General features: G+C 56.2%; 3 protein-coding genes across 7 annotated transcripts; all 3 read right to left on the bottom strand.

Annotated features, from left to right (window-relative positions):
• Positions 1-110: 110 nt before the first annotated feature.
• On the bottom strand, positions 111-7,119 carry PPP4C (protein phosphatase 4 catalytic subunit). Of its 3 annotated transcripts, none has more exons than XM_032842521.1 (9): positions 7,023-7,119; positions 6,637-6,799; positions 3,275-3,326; positions 2,634-2,684; positions 2,311-2,412; positions 1,572-1,745; positions 1,343-1,469; positions 331-520; positions 111-243 (listed from the first exon to the last, which is right to left on the bottom strand). In XM_032842521.1, the coding sequence occupies exons 2-9, from the start codon at positions 6,732-6,734 to the stop codon at positions 114-116; spliced, it is 924 nt and encodes a 307-aa protein (XP_032698412.1). In that variant the 5' UTR covers positions 6,735-6,799; positions 7,023-7,119; the 3' UTR covers positions 111-113. The 3 variants fall into 3 exon arrangements, with proteins under 3 accessions (XP_032698412.1, XP_032698411.1, XP_032698413.1); XM_032842520.1 differs by having other exon boundaries at positions 114-243; positions 7,004-7,112; XM_032842522.1 differs by lacking the exon at positions 6,637-6,799 and having other exon boundaries at positions 114-243; positions 7,023-7,093.
• A 1,871-nt stretch (positions 7,120-8,990) lies between these two features.
• On the bottom strand, positions 8,991-14,486 carry ALDOA (aldolase, fructose-bisphosphate A). Of its 3 annotated transcripts, XM_032842517.1 has the most exons (10): positions 12,637-12,641; positions 12,111-12,264; positions 11,789-11,915; positions 11,492-11,703; positions 10,976-11,030; positions 10,703-10,863; positions 10,259-10,342; positions 9,957-10,131; positions 9,382-9,581; positions 8,991-9,293 (listed from the first exon to the last, which is right to left on the bottom strand). In XM_032842517.1, the coding sequence occupies exons 2-10, from the start codon at positions 12,249-12,251 to the stop codon at positions 9,198-9,200; spliced, it is 1,251 nt and encodes a 416-aa protein (XP_032698408.1). In that variant the 5' UTR covers positions 12,252-12,264; positions 12,637-12,641; the 3' UTR covers positions 8,991-9,197. The 3 variants fall into 3 exon arrangements, with proteins under 3 accessions (XP_032698408.1, XP_032698409.1, XP_032698410.1); XM_032842518.1 differs by lacking the exons at positions 12,111-12,264; positions 12,637-12,641 and adding an exon at positions 14,361-14,486; XM_032842519.1 differs by lacking the exons at positions 12,111-12,264; positions 12,637-12,641 and adding an exon at positions 13,225-13,333.
• Positions 12,243-20,982, bottom strand: LOC116858008 (keratin-associated protein 10-9). The gene is made up of 7 exons (XM_032842523.1): positions 20,900-20,982; positions 20,630-20,664; positions 19,665-19,808; positions 19,313-19,468; positions 14,876-15,389; positions 14,648-14,724; positions 12,243-12,264 (listed from the first exon to the last, which is right to left on the bottom strand). The coding sequence occupies exons 2-5, from the start codon at positions 20,633-20,635 to the stop codon at positions 15,276-15,278; spliced, it is 420 nt and encodes a 139-aa protein (XP_032698414.1). The 5' UTR covers positions 20,636-20,664; positions 20,900-20,982; the 3' UTR covers positions 12,243-12,264; positions 14,648-14,724; positions 14,876-15,275.
• Between the last annotated feature and the right edge of the window lie 3,227 nt (positions 20,983-24,209).

Here is a 24,209-nt window from a genome sequence, read left to right as displayed (position 1 = left end):
CGAAGTGCCCTCTCCGGGGGGAGAGCAGAGCCGAGACAGCCCCCCAATGCCCAGCCTCCGTCTGGAGAAGAGGGCAGAGTCACAGTGGTCCGAGGGCCAGGGGGCTGGAGGGATCACAGGAAGTAATCGGCCACGGGCTTCTTGGAAGGGATGCCCCGGGTCTCCTGGGGAGCAGCCTCGAAGATGATGAAATCTTTCTGGAGATGTTCATCCAGCTCCAGGATGGCTGCCACATTCCCACATCTGGAAGCAGGAGGGCTGTGGCATCAGCAGCGTGGCTCAGCCTGGCTCCCCACCCCCACCCTGACCGCCTGGCCCGGGGCGGCTCACCGGTAGCAATAGTTGGGCGCCGACCACACAGTGAGCACAGTCTCATTGAAGTGCCACTTGTAACCTTCCATCACCAGTTGGTGGGCACGGCAGATCATGTCAATGTCGTTGGCCGCATTGAACTGCGCTACCACGTCACTGCCGAACAGGTAGCCAGCCCCGCGGGGGCTCACGCCCCAGCCTGTTGTGTCTGAGGCAAAGGAAGGAAGGGATGGGGGAAGAGGGTGTCCTCAAGGCTTCTCCAGTACCCACCACCCTTCAACAGAGAACATCCCATCCCCTTCTCCCAATCAGGCCCGTAGGGCTGGAGCCCAGGGCCTGAGTGTGTTCTGGCAGATCCTGGGGACAGGGCAGCAAGTGCTGGAGCAGATAAGATCCAAAGGAGACAGAATGTTCGGATAGTTGGAGCTACCCCATAGTCAGAGTGACCGTGTGATTTACTGGCCACAACAGGTGTACCCGAAAGTAAAAGGAAGTGCTGATAATGACCATGCAGGTCCAGCCGATGTGAAGAGGGCTTTCCTGCCCCCACCCTCCCCCCGCCCTGGGAGGGCTGGCTGGGCACGCGGGCAGGGCAGTGAGGGAGCGGAAGCTGTGTGACCACAGAAGGAGTTCTGGACTGGGATTTGGGAGACTCGGCTTTCAGTCTCAGCTCTGCTCCAGATGGGCCGGGGAACCCCACAAAATGAGGGCTCCTCATGGGGCCAGTGTTCCGGGAATCCAGCCTCTGCAGAAGCCCCTCCACACTGAGGGCGCAGATGATTTTGTCCCAAACAAGCCTCTGAGCGATGAAGACACACGCCCAACCCCTCTCCGAGCTCGAGCTCAGCCCACACTCCCCGTCCGCACCAAGGGTGCTGGTGAAGACCCAGACCTGCTCCGCTCTTCCCCACCGCCTGGCCCGACTGTCCGTCCCACACTGTCACCTTTAACTGTCCCTTTAACCACAGGACCTCCTCAGTCTCCTGCAAAACTGAAGGGAGAGCCCGCCTGCCGGCCCACCCGCCCTCACCTTCGGGGTCAGACCAGAGCAGGTCACACATGGGCCCATCATGGGGCACCTCTTGCTTCCGGTCAATTGTCCGGATCTGGTCCAGGGTCTGGATAGAGGGGGACAGGCCCCCGTGCACGCAGAAGATCTACAGGGAAACAAGAACGGAGCAGAGGCGAGCTGAGCCCCATGCCTCTCCCTGTGACTCTCCTAGCCGTCCCATCCCCGCAGGGCCTAGTGGCCGGCCTACCTTGCCATCGATGATGGCCGACAGGCTGAGGTAGTCAAAGATCTCAGTGCAGTAGCGCCACACGGTTACTGAGCCGTATTTGCGTAGACACTCGTCATAGAAGCCATAGACCTGCGTGATCTGGCGGCTCTCATGGTTGCCCCGGATCAGGGTAATCCGGTCAGGATAGCGAACCTGTGGGCAGCCACCCACACGGGGCTGGGGGCTGGGCTCGATCCCTCCCTTGTCAGCTCATGCACCCCTCTCAGAGCTTTCCACATGTGTCACCCACACACCGCCACCACCCCCAGTCCTCCTCACCCCTGCCACCACCCGGAATCCCGCTGCACCCACCTCGCAGGCCCATGTCCCTCCTCCGGGGGATCGGAGGCTTACCCCACTCCATCAACCACATACTCACTGGCTCCTCTATCACCAACAGGTCCCTACCCAGACCCCCCGGTGCCCTGTCATCTCCCCCACCAATGGACACCGTACCTAGGCGAACTCCATGCCCTGCCACTGCCTGAACACAGGGGTCCTCTCTTCCCTCCCCTCCAATGCGCAGCTCCCGCTTCTCCCCCAGGGGCCCCATCACACGCCCTCGAGGCAAGGAAAGTGGATTGGCCCACCCCCTGGCAAGCCGCACCCCAGCAGCACAGCTCAGAGCTGGGGGCAGATGGGTCAGGAGACCAGGGCAGAAAGGAGACAGGTCAGGCCCGAGGGCCCAGCTGTGAGCACCCGAAGCCTGGGTTCCCACCTTAAGTGCCAGCAGCAGGAGGAACGTTTCGACGCTGTAGAAACCGCGATCCACAAAGTCCCCCATGAAGAGGTAGTTGGTCTCAGGGACGTCGCCACCCACCTGGGGGGCGGTGGAGAGGCAGGAAGATTCTGATTGGTCCCAAAATGCCCCACACCATGGTGGCCTCTTTGCCAATCAAGCGGCAGCCCCATTCCGACGGCCCACCTAACTAGAGCCCCTCACCTGCCTGCCATGCGCCAAACTCAAAGCTTCCACTCTCAATGAGGGGGGCCTCCCAGTCAGCCCCCAGGTCATTTGTCCCCAGGTCGCCCCACACTTACTCTGAACAGCTCCTTGAGGTCATAGAATTGCCCGTGGATGTCGCCACACACCTGGGAGGTGAAGAGAGGCGGGTCGGAACTCAAGAGTCTGAAAGCTCTGCTCCCAGAGACCAGCCTTTAAAACACCCGCAGCTTCAGGAGCTCCTCACCACTCCTGGCCAAGTCTCGACTTCTCAGGGCCAAAAATCTACTCTCCTACCCTGACTTCGCCTGGTCTGGAATCACACCCCATCCCACATGGAGTGCGAACTGCTCTGGGAGGGGAAGAGCTAGAGCCAGGTCTTTCTAGCCAGACCCACAGCTTCTGGAAGACCTGGCCCCCTCCTCTCCCTCTTCCCCTCAAAGAACCCAGAAGAAAGCTACTAGTAACAGAGAACACACGTGAACGTGTGCCGCAGAATCACTCCCATGTTAAGAGGCCTTCTGCTCAGGCCAAGCACATCCCCCCAACAAATCAAAAGAGCCTTCCCATAACATCCATTTCGAACAGCAAGGCTCCCTTGAAGACAGGAGAGGGAGTAGACACACAGCCTTCGGGGCTCTCAGGGATGAGGGTAGACCTCAGCGGCCGCCAAGATTAAGGGGAATGCCCACGCACCTGAAAGCCCACGCTGGGCTCTGAAAGGACAGACGGTACTCACTGTGACCGGCGAGTCCACTCTCTGCACGTTGCTCTCCTCTACCAAGATCTCTCTGGAGACAGGAGAAGACCAGGGTCACCACAGCCAGGCCAGCCCAACCCGATTCCTCATCTCTTTGAGAGGAGGCTAGGAGGTAGTCCTTGAACCAGGATGGGCTGACCGCGCTTCCCCAAGGCCAGAGCCCAGACTCTTACTGCATCCAAAGCCCTTCCAAGAAGGCAGTGGCCTTCCGAGCTTTGACCCTTCTGGCTGCCCTCTTTCACACATCCAGGGCTCATTCCAGAAAACAGACCTCCTCTGCGCACAGAGCCCTCTGCTCATGCCGCTCTCTCGGCCTGGAACACTCTGAGACCGTGTCCCCCGCTGAGCTGACAGTCCCTCTCTGCCCATCACAGAGGCCTCGCCCAGGCCGTCCGAAGGCACCCAGTCATCAGACACAGCGTCAAAGACCTGCGCTGTGCTTTTTCCTTATTTAGAGGGGGAGTGACAACTTTGTTCTTTCATTTCTCCCTGAAGTGGAGTCTATTACTACTTCGGTCAGTAACAGCCAGTGGAAGAGGCGCCATGCTTCCAGGTTTCCACTGTGATGACAGCAGCAGTGACCACTCCAGATCATGCCCTGCCCTGGGACCGTAGTGAGAGCTTTGCGTCGATGACACGATGGAAGAGCCCACCCCAAAGGCAGACACTGTGGCGCCGCCCACTGCTCAGATGAGTAAACTGGCCATAGTCCAACAGGGCGGACTTGAACCAGGAGGCCTGGCTCTGGCGTCTGGCGCTGTTATCAAACTGATCTGGTGTGGGAGGGCCCGGGGCACTTGCCTACCTTTCCCTGCCAGCCTCCTAGCAGACTAGGAGACCCCCGAGCTCAGGTGGTTTTACCTATGTCCCTGAGCGCATGCTCTCTGACAAAGGCAGCTGGAGGGAAGTGTGCTTGCTTGGCTTTCTGGGAACGGGAAGAAGCCTTGGCCAGGGTCTGAGGGCCCATCGGGCAACCAGGCCCTCCCACCAGGACTGGCTCTTGTGTCCAGCATCTTTCCACATCAACTGCTTGTGACGACCTTCCCAGCTGACCAGCTGAGGTTCTTTTCGTCCTCATCTGACAGAGAAACCGAAGCTTGGAGAAAAAAAGGGCAGGATCAAGGTCACAGAGCTGGAGAGTGAAAGAAGTAGAACTCAGAAGCCTAATTGACTAAGAATCTGTGCCAGTCTCATCCACAGATTCTGGGTCTAATGCCCCCCACCGACCCGGTGCTGGCAGGGCCCAGCATGCTCTGGGAACAGGGGCCAGTCTCTGACCCCAGCTCTGTCACTCACAGCGCATCATCTTCTCTCTCAGGGCTCACACCTGCCCACCTTTACTTCCGCAACAAATGCCACCTTTAGGAAGTGCCTGCCGAAGTCCCAGTCCCTATCCCTGCATACGCAGAATCCCATTTGAGCTCCATAATGACATCAAAGTTTTGAAGAGGTAAAGTGACTTGACCAGGGTCACATTGTTTACAAGTGACAAAGCTGGAATTCATACTGGAGACCACTTGATTCAAACCCTCCACTCTGGGGTGCTCGTGTGGCTCAGTCCATTAAGCATCTGCTTCAGCTCAGGTCATTATCTCAGGGTCCTGGGATCGAGCCCCACGTCAGGCTCCCTGCTCAGTGGGGAGTCTGCTTCTCCCTCTCCCTCTCCCCCTACTCGTGGTCTCTCTCCCTCTGTTTCACTCTTTCAAATAAATAAGATCTTAAAAAAAAAAAAAAAAACCCTCTGCTCTCTTACTACGCTAATCCGTACAGAGAACGTGGCAACTAGCTCTCTAGATGCGAGCACTAGCTACCATCACCACCAAGTCAATTCAGGCCCTCAGGCAAGGTGAGTCTTACAGGAAAAAGAAGGATGCCAAGCAACAACTGGTTCCTAAAAATGCCTCTCAAGACTGAGGGAACAGGGATGACTAAAAACACCTCGGGGCTGGTCCAGTCAGGGAAATTTTCTTGAGCTGGCAAAACAGAGAGTCACAGACATGCATTTAAAATGAGGCCTTGCCTGTTCGTCAAACAGGCCTGGTCTGGCCGCTGTGGGTCTGTCTGAGGTAAAGCTAAGCAAGGGGCTAAGAGCCACCAGTTCAGAAGTCAGGCGGCCACTTTCTCTCTGGGTGACCTCAGTCAAGTCACGAGGCCTCTAGGAGTCATGTAAAGGAGCAAATAGTTCCAACCTCAAAAAGACTGCTGTGAGGAAGACAGAAGTTGCGTGTCAGCGTGAGGCCTGTTGTATAACAGCGGCCTGTTGTTCAACAAATGGAGGGTCATTCTGCTGGCCCTTTCCCCATCATCCCCAGTGTGATACAAGCCACAAAGAGTACCTCAGGGGAGGCGGGTCAGTGGTCTTCTCACTGGTGCCCACACATCTCAGAGCCTCCACTCCACCTGCTCTTAGAGGCCTTCCCTGGTGACATCAGGCCTTATGGGCAGTACCCTCATCCCATGCGGTACTAACACCAACACCTGAAGACTGCTGAGCGCTTACGTTGTACCAACGCGCAGTCCCGAGCTCATCCCAAGCACCAGCTTACTGGTACTTCACCAACGTCTTCTTAAATACTATTATTCCCTCTTAACAAATGAAGAAACTGTGCAGAGACCTCACGATCACTGACAGAGCCAGTAAGCGGCGGCACTCACATTCCAACCTAGAACCATCGCATTCCGAAGCCTGAGCTCTTAACCACCACGTCATCCTTCTTCCCAGGGGTCTCCCGCCACGTCAGGTTTAATTCTACTCTGGCTTATTTGCTACCATTTCACACAGAACACGAGGTGACCCATGACCCAACTCCACAGTCTGGCATTAAGGCCTGAAAAGAGACAGGACGTGGAGCGCTGGCTTCAGACTCCATCCCTTACTAGCTGGTTGACTCTGAACATGAGTCCTCACCTGCAAAATGGGGACAGTACCACCCGCCTTTAGGTTCTTAGAGTTAAAAGAATTTTATAAACCAGAGTCTTTAGCTTTTCTGCCTTGAACTTTTATCCTTGTGGACATTCCCTTTTATCATCTTACTCTTCAACACCTATCCCCAAAGTTCAGTTCCTCCAAGAAACCTCTGTTCCCCCTGAGAAGTAGGGCTGTCTCCCTAAGCTTCTTAAATATTTTATAAAAACTCTCTAACGCCACTGAAAACACATCACCTAATACTTTAAGTGTTTTTCTCCAGGTCTGTCTTCTCCCAGCAGGCTGGTTGCTCCTCGAGGGAAGTGGCCCTATTCTGCTCCTCTCTGGGAAAGATTACAGGATGAGCGAGGCCCCAAGTTCTCAGCTGGGTCTGCCCCAGGCCGGAACCCCTGAAGAGTGGGGCCACCGGGCTCACCTGGCCTTAGCGCACAGGGCCTTGACTTCGCTCTCTTTGATGAGCTCGCAGCGCCGCAGCTGTTCGATCTGCCGGTCCAGGTCGCTGATCTCCGCCATGGCCCACCCCCCCGGCGCGGGTCAGAGCCGGGGCCGCCGCCCCCTCCGCACCGCACAGGGGTCTCCTGAGAAAGGCGAAGACGAGCCCGTTATCAGACTGTCCGTAGGGGGCGCCGGGGGTGTAGGGAATGAGGCAACTCGACCCTGGAGCTGGCCCGATCCCCCCACCCCCGCCTCCTCTCACATCGGCCCCCGATCCCCAGAAGTCCCACAGTCCTGGCCGCTCCCCGCTAACTCCCGGCGGTCCCGCGTTCGGGGCGGTGGCCTACAGGGGTCTCAGACTATTACCGCCGCCGCGACTCCGGCTCCCGCTCCCGGGCTCCCTGCCTTCCTCCTTCCCTTCGCTTTGGGCCACCGCCACCGCCGCTTCTACTTCCGGCCCCGCCGCGGAAGCAAAGGGGCATCTGTTCCGCCGCGCGCCGGATGTGGCGTCATACACACCCTCCCCCTCCCGCGCCGCGCCCCTAACCCCACCTCCCGAGCCTAAGAACGGAAATGAGCGAAGGAACCCGATGTCGGCGGCCTGCGGGCGGGCGTGACCTCGGGCGGAGCGGGCAGGTGCTGCTCCGGCAGGTGGACACCTCAGTCCGCTCCCTTCCGGTGTCAGTGAGGAAAGCAAGCAGAGCTGCGGCTCCGCGTGTAACTTCGTTGCACGTTTTATCTGACTCGGCCTCCCCCGTTACAATCCCCGAGGGTCGGTCACACTTGCAGCCCCAGTGCTTAGACCACGGCCGAGCACAGCACGCATAAGCTCAGTGTAAGTTCAATGGATAGAGGAATCCCGCCCAAATCTCCTTCCACGGCCGCGGAGAAATCCCTGCCATGGAGGACCTCTTAGTGAGAGGCAGAAAGGCAACCTTGCTTACACCTAGCTTACGTCTCAGTCAACGTGACCCGATTCCAGAATAGTCCAGACATCCATCCCTCCGTAGCTTCCTCGTGTCTGCAAGCTGTAGTCCATTTTAAGGACTCCGTTCTAGTTTCTCCTCCATCTATCACTTACACGTTCTGGAATTCACTGTTACTACAAAAGGTCCCAAACCCCCAAACCGACATTTTGAAGGAAACGGCTTGTCTGTTAAGCATACTTCGTGGTGTTGGAGCCTTTGCACAGGCAGCTCTCTTTAGAAAAGTCCTTTTTGCTATCTTCTGTTGACCTTCAATTTTTGCTTTTCTTGACTTTCAGAGTGCTTAAGAGAAGCCAGGCACAGAAGTGAGGCCGAATTTTAGAAAAGTTAAGAGTGGGTTTGGTTTTCTATGTAGGCAACAAGCAGATGTGCATTGAAGGAAAAGGACAGAGTCCCTGAACTCCTACAAGGTCCTAGTCAGTTCTACAAGCATCAGCACAGAGGTTCTGCTAGGTCCAGAGAGACCACAAAAGTCAAGATTTTTTTTTTTTTTCTCTAGAGGGAAGCTGACACAGTAAAAGGCACGTTATCAAGAAACTCAGGAAATGGCAAGACTCACTCATGAGGTCCCTGGTTATGACCAGGATCTAATCTAACAGCTCAGACCCATGTAGGTACCTGCTCCACCCCAGCGGGAAGGGTTCAGGGCATGGCATGGGTCAAGTGCGGGGCCTTCACTCTGCCTTCATGTAATACAGCAGCTACATTGGCTCAGGGCTTAACCTGGAACCTGAACCCCACAGTTCTGTGTTGCTGAGGTCACTGTTGGAAAGGGATTCTGGGTTTCTCAAGGGCTTCCCCGCCCCAAAGAAGATTAAGCCAGTTCTAATCTCATTTCCTGTTAAGATGGGAAAACAGACCAGCTCGACAGTGTAGGTGAAGGACGTATGTATTAATAATCTTGTCTTCATCAAGAAAGTGCCATCTCAAGCAGTATGGCCTTAAGAATGAACAACTACTCAGAGAGATCACTTGTGTGGCCTGGCTCACAGCGCTCGGGAAATGTTGGCTTTGGTCAGTGACTGTCTTTCTCACAGGAGCCTTTCTGCATCTGTAAATTCTTGGTCTGAAAGCACAGCTGAGCCTAACAGTTCACACGTAGTCCCCAGCTGTGAGCCTTAGTGGGTGCTGCTGGCAAAAGGGGCAAAAGCCCTTGATGGCGGAGAAAATTCCACAAGGTCTCTTCTTGAAGCCCTGGGCTGGAGTAAAACAAAGCAGGAAGGCCCTCTCCCAAACCCATTCAATTTTCTCCTGCCTCTCAAGGACAAACGGAGAACAAGGATTCTTCCAGACGCTGCCACCTCCCCCAGCCCTCCCCTGGCCCAAACACCACACACAGACAGCAGACTCCCCCTTAAATAGTTGTTTATTGGCAGTGGGCTGGAAAGAGCAATGGAGTTAGCATATACAGACAACACCACACACCAATGTCACGTGGGAGGCAAAGTGATGGGAAAGAGCAGCCTGGAGCCCTGCTGAGGCCCCCCTCTTCAAGAGTGAGGGTGGAGGGGGCAGGGGCTGGAGTGTTGAGGGGGTAGCCTTAGGACACCTCCGCTTAGTAGGCATGGTTAGAGATGAAGAGGGACTCGCTGGCTGCAGCCCCGGCCTGACCACTTGGGGTGTACTTTCCTTGGCAGGCAAGGCTGTTGGCCTAAGAGGGGAGAGGAGCCAGAGTGAGGTCTCATCAGAATTCCACCTGCCCTGGTACCCTGCCCACCTCCATCCAGTCCCATCCTTACCAGGGCTCGCTTGATGTACTCCTCCTGGGCAGCCTTCAGGTTCTCCTTCTTCCCACCCCAGGCCTTCAGGGCAGAAGCCTGGAGCGCTCGGCCATAGGAGAAGGTCAGGGCCCACGGCTTCAGCAGGGGGCACTTGTTGATGGCATTGAGGTTGATGGATGCCTCCTCCTCACTCTGGCCTCCAGACAGGAAGGTGATCCCTACCGAGCAAGGAGTAAAGTGCAGTAAGTGGCTGTACGCAAAAACCTGGGGTTTGGTAGAAGTTTCTAGAATCTGACCCAATGGGCGTAAGGACGGTGGCTGAAGTTCATCTACCTCCCACAGGTCAAGAGGAGGGTATGGGGGTCGCCTGGGTGGTTCAGTGGGTTAAAGCCTCTGCCTTCGGCTCAGGTCATGATCCCGAGGTCCTGAGATAGAGCCCCGCGTCGGGCTTTCTGCTCTGCAGGGAGCCTGCTTCCTCCTCTCTCTCTCTCTCTGCCTGCCTCTCTGCCTACTTGTGATCTCTATCTGTCAAATAAATAAATAAAATCTTAAAAAAAAAAAAAAAAAAAAGAGGAGGAGGATATGGGTCTCACCAGTGACAGCAGGGGGCACTGTGCGGCGCAGTGCTGTGACAGTTGCCATGGCAATCTCCTCATGAGAGTATTTCTGGGTGCAGGCATGGCCTGGGGTTACCATGTTGGGCTTCAGCAGAGTGCCTTCCAGGTAGATGTGGTGGTCACTCAGAGCCTTGTACACGGCAGCCAGCACCTAGAGCAGAGCAGGGCCACAGTGGAATTGAGGTGGAGTTGGGGGCGGGGTGGGGACAGAGGTTGGCCCCAAGGCCTTCGGCCCAGCTGCCTAGCCACCACACCACCCACACAGGCAGGCACCTTACCTTCTCGGTTACATACTGACAGCGTTTCAAGTCGTGGTCCCCATCTGGGAGGATCTCAGGCTCCACGATGGGCACGATGCCATTCTGTGGAAGACAGGGGAGCCATGAGTCCCCCTAACCCAGAGCCCACCTACAGCTCTCCGCAGCCATCAGCCAAGACCTTTTGTCCATGACAACAGAAACTCATGGCTTCACAGCCTGCAGCGAACCTCAGGAGACAGGGATCTCCTCCGAGCCACCCCCACAATCATACCCCACCCGCCGCCCCGGCTCACAGAGCCCTCAGGTGTCCTCCATGGGCCCAAGCCTGACGCTTGCTGAGGCTCCAGAACAGCTGCCTTGGATGCAGGTGTGGTATGTATCCTGACAGATGAGCAGCAGGCTAGCTGACGTTCTGGAACCAAAGGCCGTGGGAGGTGGCCTGCTGGGGACCCACCAACCCACCTGCTGGCAGATGCTGGCGTAACGGGCCAGAACATTGGCATTTTCCATGATGGCAAGGGCTGAGGGGGTGTGCTCCCCAATCTTCAGCACACAGCGCCACTTGGCAAAGTCAGCTCCGTCCTTCTTGTACTGGGCACAGCGCTCAGATAGCCCATCCAGCCCTGGAGGGGAACAGAAGAGTCAGAGCGTGGCAGAGGAGGGGGCAGGTGGCACCCAGAGGGATCAGGCCTGGAATGGGTTGGTCTGGAGGGCAGGGAGCGAAGCAGTTCTCACCTTGGGTGGTAGTCTCGCCGTTTGTTCCTGCCAGAGGTACTACGCCCTTGTCCACCTGTTGGGGTTGGGGGGAGTGGGCAACAATGGGAGATGCGGGAAGTGCCCTCTAGCACTCCACTCTGCCCTCCACCTTTCTCAACCTCTTGAGTGATAGGTACCTCGCTTTGCAAACGTTTTCACGTAGTCACAATACTTGGATTCCAGAAGGTAGAAAATACATGGGGATGTGATCAGAGCGAGCCTGGGCTCCTAGCCATTACTAACCTGGTGAACCACATGCATCACCCTTGAGTTTCTGGTTTTTGTCTGTACGACGAAAGAATACGGGGCTCTGAGTATTACAAGGATTAAAAATGCCAAGCAGGCGCACATATCTGGTTCGGTCAGTGGAGCCTGTGTCTTCTGATCTCAGGGTTGGCTGCGAGTTTGAGCCCCACAAAGGGTGTAGGGCTTACTTAAAAAAAAAAAGCTAAGCAGGTCCTCTAAGTTTCTAGCTCTTCTCACCCGCCCCCTCACCTTGATGCCCACAACACCGCCCTTGGATTTGATAACTTGGGGGAAGGGACGCCCATCATCTGTCTTCTGGTACAGTGTCTCGTGGAAGAGGATGACGCCCCCAATGCAGGGGTTCACGCGGTCATCAGCGGTCAGCAGCAACTGGCGGTAGAAGCGGCGGTTCTCCTCTGTGTTCTCAGTGCCGATGGACTGCAGCCGCTTGGCGATGCTCCCTGCAAAGGGGCAGCACGCGGAAATAAGGGGATCAGCCGGTCATCCTCGACCCTAGGCACTCCTCCTCCTGTGTCCTGCCCATACCAGTGGACTCATCTGCAGCCAGAATCCCCTTGCCCGGAGCCACGATGCGATGAGCGATGTCAGAAAGCTCCTTCTTCTGCTCCGGGGTCAGCGCTGGGTATTGGTAAGGCATGGTGCCAGTCGGTTCCTGGGCAGAGGCAGCGGACAGAGGGGACCGGTTAGCTGGGTCTCACATGGTCTCCCGACTAGCAGGACCCCGCTCCTGGAAGTCGAGACAAAGGTTCCCTACCTCCCCTGCTCCACACCGGCAGGTTTCTGGCCACTTCCTGTCCCCAGCCCTCCCCTGAACCCAACTTCCCTATACTAGGCCTGCCTCCGGTACCTTTCCTAACTCTGTTTGTTGCTGGGTGTTTCCCAGCTGTGGGTGGGGTTGCATACTGGCATCTGGGGCAATGCAATAGGCCAGAGCCATAGACAGACGGGTCATGTAGAAGCCGGACCCTTCTTGCATGCGCTCTGCCATAGGGTCACCTTGCCTAGAAGCAGAACCGAACCGGAGTATTTTAGAATTTAGAGAGAGCACACAGGCAGAGGGCCCAACCCAAGGGCCCAGAAAAGGGAAAGTTCGGTGCTTCAAGTCCCACAGCACAAGGGTCAAAGCTAAGATTTAGAACCCAGATCCTCTGTCCGGGCCTTCCAATCCACCCGTGATCCCAGGGCTGGCCCAGGCTCCAAAGCCTCAAGGACATCCCAAGGTCAAGCTCCCCACCCCCCCGGGTTGGGGGAGAGTGTTAAAGAGTGTTAAAAGAAAGGGCAGAAGAATAATCAGAAGCCAAGGGAAGGGCAGCAGAGGAAGCCCAGCCCAGGGTCGCGCTAGGAATAAGGTTTGTCCATCTCACTGCTCATACAGGTTGAAAAAATTGTAGACAGGCAAGCAGCCCACCCCTTCCCCAGAAAATGCTCCAGTCTGCTCGCACGGCCGCAGGGCTCCAGGCTCACAATCAAGGTCACCCAATAAGGAAAGACACGGAAAGTGTTAACGGGGCGTCAGGCACCTCCATGGGGTTTCCCCCATCGTCGGGGGCGCCCACCTCCCAGCGCAGGGCCCAACCACGCTCTCCGGAACCCTCAGGCAATATAGGAGCTGGCCCCCGCCCCTCGCTGCCTCTTAGGACCCCCGCAGAGGCGAAGGAGCCATAATGCTTTGCACCTGGGGTCCGAGCACGAGAAGGAGAGAGAGAATGGCCCTCCATCTCGTCCGGCTTCCTCCCCCCGCCATGACTCAGCGCGCGGAGCCACTGCATTGCGCAGCAAACCGAGAGCGCTCATGCTGGAGAAGGTTGCGGAGTCCGGGCCAGGAGCCTACGTGTAGGTGGTAGTGGGAAGGGCGAGATGCTGGGCCCGAGCTGTGGTGGGTAGATGGGGTCAGGCTGCCGACTGCCCCCAGAATCCTTCTCCACGGTCCCTGACCTTCGCACACGGCGAGGGGCGCTCACCTGGCACGGGAGGGGGCGGATCTGCGGGATGCGACGGTGGAGGGCGGCGCGCGGGCGAGCAGACTAACGGAGGGAACGCGACCGCCGTCAACAGGACTCTGGTTCTTCGGCGCGTTCCAAGAGGAACGCAGCCTATTCAGCTGCCGAGGGGGCGGCGCAGAGGGCGGGCAGGAGGGAGGTGGCGCCGGGCTTTATAAAGGCACCGCGCTAGCGTCCGCCGGTTATTCTCCCCTGAAGGGGGCCGGAGGCGCCCTGGCGTCCAATTGCAGGCGAGGAACTGTGCAGAGGCCGCCTCCGAAAGGCGAAGCCCGGAGGCGGCGCTTGGGCGGGGACTGCACGGCGAGAACACGATCCCTCCCCCCCCCGCCCCCCTAGGACGTGACTCGGGCCACATCCTGCGGGTTGCCTAGGCCCTTCCGTCCCTCTCTCTCCCCCCCCCCTCCCTCCCTCCCCCCCAGTTGGCGCGTTCTGGGGCACCGTGACTCAGCCGATTTGGGGCACCGGAGAAGATGGGGAGTGGGGGAAGCGGGTGAAAGAGCCTGGAAAGACGGAGGCTCAGCCTCCCCGCCCCAGGCCCAGCCGGGTGGCGCGGGGCAGCCCCCGCTTCCGGCCTGCGCTGATGGCCCCGTGTGTCACACCTGGGCGGGCCCAGAGGTCGGGCGTCGGCCGGCCTCGCCCGCAGGCTGCCCTTGCGGGCTCAGCGGCTCGGGGCCGCCCCTCCCAGGGTCACCAGTCCGGGCCGAAGAGCGGCTGCTCTCGTACTCCTCCGGGAGTACGAGAGGGCGGCGGGGCCGTGGTTCCCGGTGGCCCGCCCGTGCGGGTGTCGGCGCCGCGGCCGCGCCCGTCAGGCCAGCCTCGCCACGCGTGCGCAGGCGCTCCCCGCTCGTGGCCGGCACCGACCGGCCTGCGGCAGCCACCGCTCGCCCCAGCAAGTCTGGGGATGCGGCGCCAGAGTGCCTGCGAAGACGTCTCCCTGGAATCTGACTTCCCCGTCCAAATCAAATCTGTCCCTAGCTGGTTAGTCCCCGATGCATTTTGAACCCCCTCATCCTATCGGCCAGGTTTCCCCTCCTAAACCGGACCCATTAAGCCCGACCCCGACCCCATCCCTGCTGTGTCCCGCCACCGGCGCCCACCTGCGAGGAGGTAGAAGGAGCGGGCAGAGCCTGGTCAGCAGCGAGTGAGCCAGGCCGCTCCTGGGCTGGGTTATAAGGCAGCTCCTGCCCTCCCCCCAGCCCATGTCCCCAACCTCCTCCGGTGACCTCTGCCCTTTCCTTGCCACGGATCCCCTGGCAGGGACCTATATTTAGGGAAACCTGAAGCCCCTGACATTCATGCCAGCGTGGGGCCTACAGTGAGGAAAGGAAGCCCTGGGGCTGCCCTAGTTGGGGGGCAGGGGTGGGCCCTGCCCACTCACCAGTACCTTAGAGGAAATTTTCTTGGAAATCCAGCCTGAAGCCCTCAGAGGTGGTCAAGAGAAATCGATCTCTGCACAGGGATCTGTCGGGAAGAAGAGGAAAGGAGACTGGGATCTGTGACCCTCCCGGCCTCCTTCTCTATCCTCCCTCCCCTCTGGGCCCTGAAGGAGGCTTTTCTGATTCTGGGGAGACCATTCCTTTGGCAGGAGAGCAGATGCAGGCACAACACTCACCTCAAGATAACCAAGAATCCACAGCCAAGGTGTGGCTGGGGCAGCCCTATATCCTCATACTCCAGGTTCAAGTTTGTCCCATAGATGGTCTGTGGTAAGCAGTGTCTCCCACCCTCACCTTCAATGATAACAGTTTACATGGAGAGGAGGATAGGCAGGTGGGGTCCCCTGCCAGAGTGCTAGCCCCTCTCCCTCCTGGCCCTCCAAAGGACAGTCCAAATGGCCAGGGGCTCTCTGAGTCCTGCTCTGCTGGGAGCCAGGCTCTGCACAGCCCAATGAGCTGGGCAGGCCATATGTGGTTCCAGGGGCCTGGAGAAAGGTGCCTGGAGGCCCCGTCAGGGAACAGGGCGTGGGGGCCCCGGGGGTTGGCCACTCTCCAAGGGGCAAAGACTCCGGGTCCTCATCGGAGCTTGATCTCAAAGCACAGACAGTTGAGGCTCTGGCAGTCAGGCAGCTGGCACGCGCAGGCACAGTCGCAGAGCGGACAGCAGCGAGGACAGTGAGGGGCCCAACCCTGAGGGAGAGGAGAGAGGGGTGAGGGAGGTGGGCAGGGAGAAGGGCAACCAGTCCCCTAAGCTGTTTCCCTCCCCAGGGAGAAAGGAACAGAGCGGCCTGGGAAGCCGCATTTGCCGGGTGGAACAGAGGGTACCACCTACTCTTCTTGGGAACAAATCAGTTCCCTGCGCTGTTGAGAAATGAACAGGGAGGCAGTGTTCCAAACTGAGTCCAGGAGCTGGAAGAAATTATTCGGGGGAGGGTTCTTTCCTTCTTCCCCTTTTATAGGCAAGGAGACTGAGAAATCAAGTAATCCTGTTCCATGAAGTACTGACATTCAGCTCAAAGTTGGTTCTACTATATCCTTGGGGCCTCACTCAGTTCCAAGGGAGGAGATGAGGGAGAGCACACACACATTTTCCTTCCATGACAAAAAGAACCAGGTTCTGTTTTCTTCCTTGGTGGGAGACCAAACTGCAGGACCCCGCCCATTATTTCTGAGCGTCTGCTCCCTGCAAGGCACAGACTGTAATCATGAATGATTCTGAAAAGTCTCAGTTGTCTTTGAAAATGGTAACTGGCAGATTTTTTAAAAAATGTTTCCAAGAGCCACAACTCTTTTATTTATCAGAACCTTGCATGCAGGCCTCTTTACAGAAGAGGGAGTGGAGGCTCGGAGAGGGAGATCCCCCTTGACCCCACTGCCTCCCAGGCCCAGAACTATCAGCTTCTGCAGGGACAGGGGACAGTTGGTCTCCTGTCCCCATTGAGCAAGCACGAGGACTTGCCCTCTGCAGGTATGTGAGGCACAAGTGAATGCTCAATGAATGGACCAATCAAAGCGTTTTCCCCTCTTTGGGAAAAGAGAGAACTCCTCAGCTCCCAGGGGAAAAAGAAGGGTCTATCTCTTAGGGAATAGGACTGCATGCCCTTCATGACAAGAAGAGAGAACCGGTCTATTTCAACCTACTCCTCTCCTGCCCAGCGACAGGGGTGATCTGCCACTGCTTCACGCATGGACTGGAGCCCGGCCAAGTGGCTGGAGTGGGACACACCCAGGATGTGCCAGGAGATTGGCTCGTTGAGGCCTGAGGCCCAGCTAGCTGACAGCCACAGTTGCACGGCTCAATCAGATGCCAGGCCAAGCCAGGAATAGGGGAATGACCTTTGCAACAAGCTGAGGTTTGGGGGTGCGGTGTCAGATGACTGGGGAGATCAGATATCACTAGGGGCTCCAGTGAGGGAAGGGGATCTGCTGGCGGTAGGGACAGGGGTCTGAACTGGGCTGGCGTGGCCGTCAGAAGGATTGTCTCACAGGAGGAGACTGGAAGCCCCATGGCAGAAGGGGGAGTGCAGCGGTTTCCTTGTATCTGATGAGGGGGTGGTTTGGGGCATCCCTGGGGAGTCCCAGTTTGGGAAGAAGTGGGCTCTGTGGGTTTGGGGGGGCCCACACCGTCATTCCGTGTGCGGCACTGTGTGCTCTGCCGCCCTCACCTCGGAGAAAGGGTATTAAAAGCGTTTCTGGGCTCTGTCCACTGGAAGGGTTTAGAGCGAGTCATTAATAACTGTCTAATGGATTTCTCGACTCTCACAAGCAGCCATGTGGCTTCTGGAAGGAATCTGCTACTTCAGTACATAAACAAGAATGCCACAAGCCTGTTAACCCTTGTGTGCCTCTTGAGACACTACAGCTTCGGCTTCGATTCCCTTTCCCCAGATTTTTGCGACGCTGTGGTGTCCAGAGCTCAGGCCTGGATTTGAACCAAATGCACGCCCACCTTGGGCCTGCTCATATTTTGAGCCTCCGTTTGGTCATCTCTGCAACAAGTAAGAATGCCTGCTTCAGAGGCTCACGGTGGGAAATCAGTGGAAGGAACTAAGCTCGGTGCCTAGTGCATACTGAGCACTCGAGAAAAGGCAGGGATTCTCGCCACAGCTCTCTGTTGCCTCCTTGCCCCAGCCAGACCTCCTGGGTGGGGGGCCCAGAGGCCTGGCTTTGTGTCTGTCTCCTCCACATCTCTGATCACACACAGGGCTGAAAACCAGCTATTGCACTATATATCACCTCATTTCTCCTGCTCCAGTGTAACTGCCCACTTCTTCCTCTCTGTCTTTTGCTGCAATGGAAGCCCTATGTGGGTTGGGGCCAGGTCCAGCTTGTTTTGCAGAGCCCCTAGGGCCTGGCACAGGGCCCTGGCGATGACTGCATAGATCCTTAAGTAGGTAAAGGAGTGGGTGAATGAGCGCAGATCTCTGCCACTTGCTTGGTGAAAACAGCAGGGCAGGCAGGTGTCTCCCCCAGAGAGGAAGAGAAACTCGGGTTTGCAGCCTAGCCTGGGCCTCAGGTAAGTCACTCCAGCCCCTGGAAGCCCGTTTCTAACAGCTGTCAAGTAGGCAAGAGCCTTGTCCTATTTGTAGCTGTTACTGTTACTATAAGGAAACTGAAGAACAGACATTTTACTGTACTTTGTGCAAAGCCAGCTCAAAGACGATCCTGCCTTGCCCTGTGGCCATTCTAGAATCCTTCCTTCCTGGTGCTAGCAGAAGCCGGGTAGATCAGGTCCTAGAGTGTGCAGGTCTGGAATTCCCTGCACCTTATTCCTTCGTCACCCTGCCTGAGAAGAGGCCCGGACTGACAAGAGGGGGCAAGGGACAGCATACCCTGGACAAGGGGCCATACATTGTTTTGTAATTGAGCATTTCCTATAAAATAGGGAGTTTTTAGGACCCAGGGTTATCTTCTCTTCCCCCTCTGTCCCCTTATCCTCATCCTAGGCTCCCTTTCCAAGCCACCCCAGGAAAACAGAAGAAAACTTTTTTTTTTTTTTTTTTAAAGAGAAGAGCCTCTGGCCCTGTAATTTCCTTCAAAACTCAAAACATCTCCTAGGAATTTGACCAACTACAGTGAGCTCAAGTTATGAATTCGCTTGATCTTTTATGCTCCCTCTTTCCTCCTGGGCAAGGTCACCAGTTCAAGGGCAAGAGCGTTGCTGCCTAAATCAGAGCCTAAAATAGGAAGGTGGTCGATTCCATTTACCGTCTTTCAACCCACAAAAACGAAAATGGCCTGTCCTGCGGGAGCCAGGCTTCTCCCCGAGGATTGAGGATTCTATTTTGACACACAATGGAGCAATTTGCTGTGCTAGCCTCTACTATGTAACATTGTAGAAATGACCCAACCTCCCACAGCCAACTCCTCCCCACCCCGCAAAAAGAGGACAGAAATACTTACCTGTCTACATACACAGGCACAGGATGGTTGGCGGCGGGCAGTGGGGGGGCGGGGGCGGGTGTCAAGGTGTGATGTCAGGTCAAAAAGGGCAAGTAGCAGAAGGGACGAAAGAGTATCTGTCGCAGGACCCCATCTTTGCCAAATACTGGCAGGTAACAGAGCAGTGACAGCTGTCTCTTAGTATACAAGGGGCATACACAAAATGTAGCGGCCTTGGTTAGCGAGCTGTTTTCTAAGCTGGTGCTTTCTATGTATTTCTACATGCACACTTTGTAATCAATGCTTTTCATACTCAGAACTATACATATCCAGGTTTTAAAAAATACCGAGCTCTCAGGGTTGTTGAGTAAATTATATGATGTCAATAAAGTAGCATGGGATCTGGGGCATCGTACTCACTCAGTGAACAGGAGGAGCTCTGGGCTGGGCTGATTTTTCTTTTAACGACCATTTTCAGAACCCAGTATGCCCTTCAGGTTACACTCCTGCCCCCAGCTGCCACCCTTGTTTTCTTTTCTCCAAGTAGCTTTTGGCACCAGAAAGTATGTAATATGCTGCCGTTTGAGGTGTCTTTGGCTGTCTCCCCACTGACCCAGTCCCCAGAACTGAGCCCAGCCCAAAGTAAATGCCCAGCAATCCATGTTTGTTGAACACCACCAACAAAAGAAGGCCCAGAGAGGGCCCAGGTCAGGGCTGGGATGAGAACTCACAGCTTCCGTGGGCTGGGGGCAGCAGGCATCCAGGCAGTGGGCTGGGCTGGGCAGAGGGAAGTCGCAGGCTTCTGCACAGGTCCAGCAATAGTCCTGGGGCCTAGAGGCCCCTTGCTTCCTGCAGGGGGAGCTGCAGTCGGCACAGCAGCCCTGGGCCTAAGTAGGAGATGGAAGGTTAGGATCTGAGCCAGATGGTGGGAGGACGTGGGGGGTGGGGAGACACAACTGCTAGGGACAGATGCAGGGACTAAATAGCAAAGGAGCCTCAGGGTAAAGGCCTGAAGATGAGGGCACTGACGGACCATTTCCTCTTCCCCGGAGCCCACCCCTTGGCCTCTACCAGGCCCCTCACCAGCAGGCAGTGCCTAGTCAGCAGCACGACGCCGAGCAGCAACAAATAGATACCCACAGCGATGAACACGATGGCAGGGATGGGGAGGAGCAGGGAAGGACTGCTGACGGGAGCCGGGGCTGGATTCCACGGGCTAGAGGAGGCCTGGACAAGCACAGGAGGAAGAAGTGACAAGGTGGTGGGAGGGGCTGTGGGGAACACAAAAACACCGGGAGGGACAACCCAACCAACCCAACCAGAGGTGGTTGGGATGAGGGAAGGGACAGCCACTGGATGGCTGGGATTAATTCATTAGGACTACACTCTCCTGTTTCCCAAATGCGACTTTTCCCTCCCATCCCCATCTCAGGACCATCAGTATCTGTTGGTCTTTCGAGAATTTTCCAAGACTTGTTGATCTTGCTCTCAAAATGCCTCTCCATATGTATCTATTATCTGATTCCTCGGCTCTAGTGTGCCACCCCTCATGCGACGTTACTGTTCCCTAAGTGTCTTCCGACTTGCAATCTTGCCCCTTTCCACACTAGCTGTGTTGTGTATCCCTCCCTTACTCACAATCCATCAATGGCTCCCACTGACTCAGTCCAAACTTATCTCAGTGACTAAGCCCTAATCCAGCCCTGCCTATCTCCCCCTCTATACTCCAGCCAAACTGAAGTCCTAGCAGCTCCCCAAACGTCTAATGCTCCCTCCCACCCCCGAGTCTCTGCCCAAGCTGTTCCCTCAGCCCGTGATGCCTTTCCTCCTTGATTAGTAGGCAAGCTTCTCATCTTGCCAGGAAGAGCGGAAATGTGCTCTCCACGTGAGGTCTATCTATTCCGGGCATGCTCTCACATCTCCGGTCCTGAGCTCGAAGGGTCTCTGTTGGGTAAACAGTCCCCTCTCCAGTCTGGGCTGGGGCTCGAAGTCGACCTTAAGGTCCTGAGGGGGCCGCTGCAAAAAAGGGTGAGGGGCCCGGGACTCACGTCCATGGGTCAGGACAGCGCCGTCAGTCCAGGACCTGCAAGGAGAGAAAGTCCGGGTCTCTGAGGCTGAGAGGGGCCATCGGACTGGGGGTGCCCACTACCCAGCCCCCCAACTCCCACTTGGAGAAACTGAGGCCGAACATCGTCCTGGTCCAGACAGTGGGGATCAGGGGCCCGGGGAGGCGTCCCCTCGCAGGCCCCAAGCTGACCCTGGCCACACCCCCGGCCGTCCCCACACCCTGGCTCCCTCCAGGGACCGGTCCCCAGCACCTGCACCCTCGGGGCCGGGGGCAGTTCGCGAATTCCGCGCCGCGCTCGTCCAATGGGCCGCGGCGGTTGCACCGCCCAGAAGCTCCCGCGGCTTCTGGCCGTTGCCATGGCGACCCGAGCGCTGCTCCTACGGCGGCCGCCGAGACCCAAATTCCTTCTCGCCGCCGCCCGTCGCTCTTCCCCCGCAAGATCCTGGGCGGCCACCGCCCCTCTTAGTTGCGGTCGGTCGGGTTTTCCCGCCGCTACTGCACGGAAAAGGCGATTTCCCTCTGTCAGCTGCCCGGGTCGAGCCCTCATCCGGTGCTGGGTCCTGCGGCGCCGCAAAGGGAAGACCGAGCCCTGGGCTACACACCAACGGGCTGCGTGACTTTGACGCAGTCACTGAACCTCGTGGAATCCATTTCCGCCCCTGTAAAACTCCTGCCTTACGGGGATGTTGTAAAAAAGCTAACTTGTCAATCGTAGAGCATTCTACTTTTTTTTTCGTCAACTTTACCCCACTCAGTTTTTATTGGCAGTGCTCCAGTTTAAGACTTGGGCGGGTCTCCTCAACCTTCAGGTCCCAGGCAAAGGGATTCCCCCCCCCCTCCGCCCACCTCAGATTCCGCGTCTTTTCTATTTTAAACCTCCAAAGGACAAAGTCCAAATGCTTAGCGGATTGCCAACCTCAACCAGTCTGGGCCCCTCCTATCTTCCCTTTGTTCATTAACCGCCTATCTCCTCTAGGCTCTGGGCCTCCTGCGGAGAATAAGGCAAATTTCCTGCCCACATGTTGCGCACATTCCCCTGGGGGAGGAGGATCTGGTGATCTGTAAACAAGTCAGACTTTTCTGTGTTCCACATTCTTCCAATCTTCTTTGATAGGATCTGGGCGAGGCTCCTGAGCCAGTGCAAAGGTTTCCAGAGCTCCACGCATTTGCAGATACTGTTCCCTCTGCTAGAACAACACCCTTCCCCTGTTTTCCCCTGAGGAACTTCCTCATCCTTCAAGCCTCTGTGGGATTTTGCCTCAGGGAGGTCTCCCCGACTACTGCCAACCACGGGCAGAAGTGGCTGCTTTGGGCACCTGATTAATCTACAAGCTTATTCCAGCCCTGATGACAAGGTTTTTGAATTCTCCCCTTTGGTTCCTGGCTCCCCGTTAGACGGTTAGATGGCAGGTGCCTGGATCTGATTCATTCCGGTATCCCAAGCCCTGGCAGTTGGTAGGATCTTGGGGGCCTCCAGCAAGTACTCAACTGATTCCATGAATGAATCAAATCTGGTGCCATCCACCAAGAAAAGGTTATTACTGAGATGCCCTAGTTCTCCCCTGGCTCACAAACCACCTGGACTCCCGACTTGCATTCCTGCCCTTTTGGGATCTACACATACATGATTGCACTCTGTATGCTCACGTAAGCACACAGAGGACTCAGGCTTCATCCACAATTCCTGCATCCGGGCATGTCCCCTGAAAACAGTGATGTAGGGAAAAAAACGTTAGGGTTCCAAGCCTATGGCCAAGAAAGAATTCTTGAGGCATCTTTAGTGCAAAAAAGTGATTTTATTCAAGTACGGGGCAGGACCTGTGGGCAGAAAGAACTGCACTGGTGTCATGAGGAGTAGCCCATTGTATACTTTCAAGTTGGGAGGGGGTCTGGGATAGCTTAAGTCTCTAAGGAATTTTGGAAGCAAGGTTTCCAGGACCTTGAGGGAGCCAGCTGTTGTTGGGAAAAGGTCATTTATTCCATCTAATAAAACCTTAGGCATGAGACCCTTCAGCTGTATATCCATGGGCGATATGCTTGGAGGATGATTGCCAACATGCATCTTGGGGGACTCAGAGATAAAGGAAGTTTCCCAAAGAATTTTTGAATGTTAAAGTAGGCTTACAGGATCCCAGAAGGTGGGAGGTGGGCTAGGATTGCCTTTTGCCCTCGAGACAGTTGAGTCCCGAGAGGAATGTCACTCTGCCTATTTCAAGGACTTGTCCACAGGTTGTAGGAAATTTAATAATTTTTCTTCCGCCTTTGTTTCCCACATCAGCAATAACACCATATACCCACCTTTGTCCATGGCCTCTACCCATTACGTACCTCCTCTCTGCTGCTCTCCCTGGGGATTTCCGGCACCACGAGGCAACCCCAGAAATTGCCAGGGTTTGTGCCAAATCTCTCTTCTCACCTTCAGCCACACTAGCAGAGTCCCACCCACCATCGCTCCACCACCCCCAGCCCTCTCAGAGGGAGCTTCCAACCAGGAGACCGGAGGCTAACTGTCCTCAGTGTCACCACCGTTGCCTCTAGAGTCAGATTGTCTTCTTGGGGCCGTCTTCTTGTCTGCCCTGTATTCTTTGCAGAATCCTGAGGCCCAAGACGAGGCCAGTTCCCACCCCAGTCCCAGGAAAGGCCTCAGGTGACACAGACTCCCTCCCTCTGTGCTGTTCCTGCCAACAGAGAGACGTCAGCCTTGGCAAGGATCTGGACACGTCCACGGCCTGCAGTGGTCAGACACACTGCTGATGGTACTCTGTTCCTACCACGGCTCATACATTATGTAGGATGGTGGACAGCACACCGGGCCTCCTCTGGGCGAAACAAACCAATAGGACGGGTGACGTACACACCCACTTTGCCAAAGCCACTTCTGCCCACATCACACCATTTGCTGGAGGCAGGGAGAAACTGACTTCATGACAGCTGCACAACCACAAGGTCTCCCTCTCCCTCCGGTTAAAGCTTGAGATGTCAGATAGGACCATGTGACGTTTTGCACAGCCCCCAGGAAGGAGAGAAAAAGATGATGGACTCTCAGTCCTTATGGGGCGGGCGGGACATCTGAGACCCACGAACACCCAGGAGGTGAGAGACACCCAGCCAGGCCTGCCCGCAGGCATGGGAATGGAACACGGCTGCTCCGATTATTTGATTTTAGACTTTCCACCCATCCTGTGGACATCAGACGATATTGCCTCCCAGAGACTAAGAGGAGGTTATCAGCATCCTTTTAGGAAAATGAAAGGCATGTGCTCAGGTAGTCACTCCCAGGGAATAAGAAGTCAGGGTGACTAGAGCTAGAGTAAGCATCCATCAAGCCCTTCTCCCAGACTTTATCTTATTTAATCCTAACAGCAGACCTGAGTGGCATGAACCATTATTTCCATCTTACTTTAATTTAATTTTATTTTTTTTAAGATTTTTATTTATTTATTTATTTATTTATTTATTTGACAGACAGAGAACACAAGTAGGCAGAGAGGCAGGCAGAGAGAGAGGAGGAAGCAGGCTCCCTGCAGAGCAGAGAGCCCGATGAGGGACTCGATCCCAGG

The sequence above is a fragment of the Lontra canadensis genome, unplaced genomic scaffold (assembly GCF_010015895.1).
Source record: "Lontra canadensis isolate GAN:19392208 unplaced genomic scaffold, GSC_riverotter_1.0 scaffold132, whole genome shotgun sequence".
NCBI classification, from domain to species: Eukaryota; Metazoa; Chordata; class Mammalia; order Carnivora; family Mustelidae; genus Lontra; species Lontra canadensis.
Note: the sequence above shows the minus strand (reverse complement) of the source record. Positions and strands in the feature narration are given on the sequence as shown.